The following is a 4,059-nucleotide window of genomic DNA, read 5'->3' on the forward strand; positions in this document are numbered from 1 at the left end:
TGATTAACCATCTAAATAAAAAAAGACATCTCTGTTCAATAATTTTTTATTGAAACCTAGAAGGCTAAAGAATAATACATGAACCAAGTTTTTAATAACTTTGCTACCCTGGAAAACATATTTTCCCAATCACACGTGAAGTGACTGAAATAAACAATGTGAGAGTTTTGTAAACAACAACCTTGAAGGGCTATCTAGAGTTCCCCTCGTGATCTCTACTGCAGAATAAACCAGAGCATTTCTGAAAGTCAGGGTATTATTTTTATAAAGAAGAGGAATTAAATAAATGTGTAATAAAAGTCATGCCTTGCTTTAATGAGACATGACTGCGAGCCATATATACTAACATTTCTTTGATTAGAGGGATCATTTATTCTAAGAGGAAAGTCAGTAATAAGAAGAAATGAAAATGCTCTCTCCAGAAATTATCCATACATTCTGCCTCCCTGAAAAACCATTAGTGAAAAAGGAAAACCATTTTGTGCTGGCAGAAATCTATGACCAGATTCTCCACGAGGCACTTAGCACCTCTGTAAGGAGAAAAGGCACCCATTGCTCCTGGCCTGCACACCTCATATGTCTCCATTTTCTGTTAAAAAAAAAAAAAAAAAAAAAAAAAAAAAACCTTCCCCTTCCCTCTTCTGTTTCTCCTGGAGCAACTATGAAATGGAAATACAGAGATGTGTTTCTGGACAGAACAGAGAATGAGGACAAAAGAAAACCAATTGGCGGAAGGAGTTAGCATGTAGGCCATCTGTCCAAATGGCTTGTTTTATCTGTGTGTGGGTTCCAGTGAAAAGCAAGCACAAAATAAAGCCCTAGGTATTAAAATAAACCAACATGTGTTTGAAATCTGTTTTTAAGTCTTTTCTGCCCAGATTTATGGAAACATGGAACTTTAGTTTACTCAGAGCACATTTGTGGGTCTATCAAGATGCAGCAGCAGGTGAGGAAAGTAGAAAGTCATAGCCACCGTTTTGATGCCATGATTCTTTGGTCCTAGAAACTGACTTCCCCATCCATCCTTCTTCTCCCTGCCTCCCCTATGATCATGGACTGATCCTCTCCCTACATCCTCTGATGAAGTAAGATTCTGAACTTCCACTCGACTCCGCTGTCCCCTTCACTGTACAATTTCCCAAACTACTTCATCTCTCAAGTAAGTTTTCTTTGCCCTACTTGGAAATTCTGTCAGCCTCCTAAAAACTGGGGGAAATATAGAGGACTAGTCACTCTACTTGCTACATGTCCAAAGAAACTCTCTGATCAGGTAAAATATAAGCCAATCCCATAATTGTCATGAAACACAATGATGGAACCCATACTCCTTGCTCAGCAAAGAAAATCAGACCCTGATCAGCAAAGGGCGATTCATAAATAGCAAAAATTCTTTCAAATAAAGAACTCTACTGAGACATACATTTGCAATGCCAAGTAATGAAGGTTTATTGAGAAATACGGAGCAAGACAAGTTCCCTTTTTCCGAGGCACAGAAACAGAAGCCAGAAGACAAAGCAGCAAGATCAAAACATGCTAAAACCATTAGAGACTGGGGCATGGGTGGTAAATTCCTGGAAACATCCAGAGGTATAGGTGCCACCAGTGGTCAAACCCTTAAAATAAGATTGGTGCTGGCCAGAAAAAAATCTTAGATTGCCAAAGGCAGCTTATTCGGGGCTGGCAGCCAGCCATCAGGCAGTTAGAATAGGGGTCAGCCATGAAGAGTTATTCAGGGACAGGCAGCATGTTGGAAGAACTGGAAACACAGCTGGCAGGTCATGGAGTCTTGCTTCGCTCACAGGCTCCTGCACACTTAGCAAGTTCTTCGGCAGCTGGACACACAGGACTGCTGGTACGTTCTGGAGACCCCATAAGCCGGCTGGCAGATGGTGGAGACTCCTCCCACTGGCTGGCAGACAGTGGACACTCTTCTCACTGGTTGGCAGACAGTAGAGATGCCACTCACGGGCTGACAGCCACTGGAGACAAAGGTGAGTGGCCGGCTGCAGGGAGTTGAGCAGGGATTAGAGACGCAGGTGGTCTGCCGGGAGCAGGTCACCTGGACAGGGCTGGAGACACAAGACGTTTGCTGGTAGCAGGTTGGCTGGCAAACAGTGGGCTCGCAGCAGGTCTCCTGACAGTGATCCAGGAGCCAGGAGCCAGTCTGGAAGGAGCTGGGCAGATAAATGCCACTCAGGCAGTCGGCATCCTGGGCAGAAGAGGTGGCAATGGGGGCCACTGGGATGATCCTGGAAGAGCAGTTTCTCGGGGAGCAGTTGAAGGACATGGTGCCAGATGGAGAGCTACGAGTAACTCGCTGAAGCTAGCTCCTGAATGGTGAATGCCACTTCTGGCTTCTGAGCTTTTATATATCCTTGCTAGTGGGTGGGGCTCCCACCCTGGTCTACCCAGCTTCTTTGGCTCATACCAGCTTGCCTTAGAACATCTTGTGAATTTCCAGGTTAATTGTCTCTTGAGAAGCCTTCGACCTCATAAAGAGGGTTTAGTAGTTTGGTAACTAAATCACAAGGCTTCTGTACTGTACTTAGTCCCAGGATTAAGAAGGCTAGTTGATGGCATCAAAGCTGTTGGTCATCCCAGCCCACACTCCATCCCTCATTCATCTTGCCTGGATACAATGAGTGTGGATCTGACAGTAAGACCAAACATGCCACCATCCCACATCCCACCATCACACACTCTCTCCCTTCTGACTGGGACTAATTACACACCCACACCCTGTTTGGGTTGTTGTTGGTACTTAATAGGTTTTAGACATAACTTAATCAGTCACTCTTCCATAGCTAACGGGGCTTCTAATGGAACTTCCTTGAATATGCTTCAAGATGACAATGACAACACCTGTCAGAGAAAAGGACACAAAGACATATCTAGAGTAAAAGCTGGTTTGGAAAATCAATTAAGTGATCAGAGCAAGATGCCTCCAGCAGGTTTAGAGGGCAGTGGGTCTCACTTTTTCTGTTCAAGCAGCAAAGCAAATTGGAAGCTAATTAAGAGGGACTGCATTGGGAGTTCCCGTCGTGGCGCAGTGGTTAACGAATCCGACTAGGAACCATGAGGTTGCGGGTTCGGTCCCTGCCCTTGCTCAGTGGGTTAACGATCCGGCGTTGCCGTGAGCTGTGGTGTAGGTTGCAGACGCGGCTCGGATCCCGTGTTGCTGTGGCTCTGGCGTAGGCCGGGAGCTACAGCTCCGATTGGACCCCTAGCCTGGGAACCTCCATATGCCACGGGAGTGGCCCAAAGAAAAAAAGCAAAAAAAAAAAAGACAAAAAAAAAAAAAAAAAAAAAAAAAAAAAGAGGGACTGCATTTGTAGCCAAGTCTCTTTCTAAGTAAATTGGATGAGTTTTACTCCTAGAATGTTTAGTCCTGTAATAATGGCTAAGAGTGACTCAGAAGACTCATCAATATGCCAGTGAAACAGGCTTGGTTAATTTTTTAAATTATTATAATGTTAGTTTGAAAGGGTAGTGTCTTTCTCTAAAGATGCTTGATATATTCAAAAGACATGTATTTTCACATAAATGCTTATAGATAGGATGCACTTTTATCATGAGCAAACCAAAGGCTCTTCAAGGTCACTGTCTCCATCAAGGATGAAGGAAGAAGAAGGTGGGAGGGAGCAGGCCTTTAATCAACATTTGGTAATGAGTGGATGTATGAACAATGAGCTAGAATTTTTTTTTTTTTGTCTTTTTGTCTTTTATAGGGCCGCACCCACAGCATATGGATGTTCCCAGGCTGGGGGTCTAATCAGAGCTGTAGCCGCCAACCTACACCACAGCCACAGCAATGCCAAGATCCTTAACCCACTGAGCAAGGCCAGGGATCACACTCACAACCTCATGGTTCCTAGTCGGATTCGTTAACTGCTGAGCCACGATGGGAACTCCTAGATTATTAATTATTCTTTTTATTCTTGGGGAAACCATAGAAGGACATCATCCTTCTTCATTTTATTTCACTACCATATAGTCAATTCTGAAGACCAAAATGACCAATCCCTTTGGTCCACCTGTACACAACCATTTGAACTCTGG

The 4,059-nt window shown here is 44.1% G+C and overlaps 1 protein-coding gene across 1 annotated transcript; it reads right to left on the reverse strand.

Moving 5' to 3' along the window:
- Positions 1-1,421: 1,421 nt before the first annotated feature.
- Positions 1,422-2,331, reverse strand: KRTAP11-1 (keratin associated protein 11-1). Its single transcript, XM_003358920.5, has one exon. It carries the CDS (start codon positions 2,285-2,287, stop codon positions 1,814-1,816), a length of 474 nt encoding a protein of 157 aa, XP_003358968.1. The 5' UTR covers positions 2,288-2,331; the 3' UTR covers positions 1,422-1,813.
- Positions 2,332-4,059: the final 1,728 nt, after the last annotated feature.

Source organism: Sus scrofa, chromosome 13 (assembly GCF_054392235.1).
Source record: "Sus scrofa isolate SSC_HxYL_T2T_F1_AM1 chromosome 13, Sscrofa_HxYL_maternal_Yorkshire_Landrace_v2.0, whole genome shotgun sequence".
Classification (NCBI taxonomy): Eukaryota; Metazoa; Chordata; class Mammalia; order Artiodactyla; family Suidae; genus Sus; species Sus scrofa.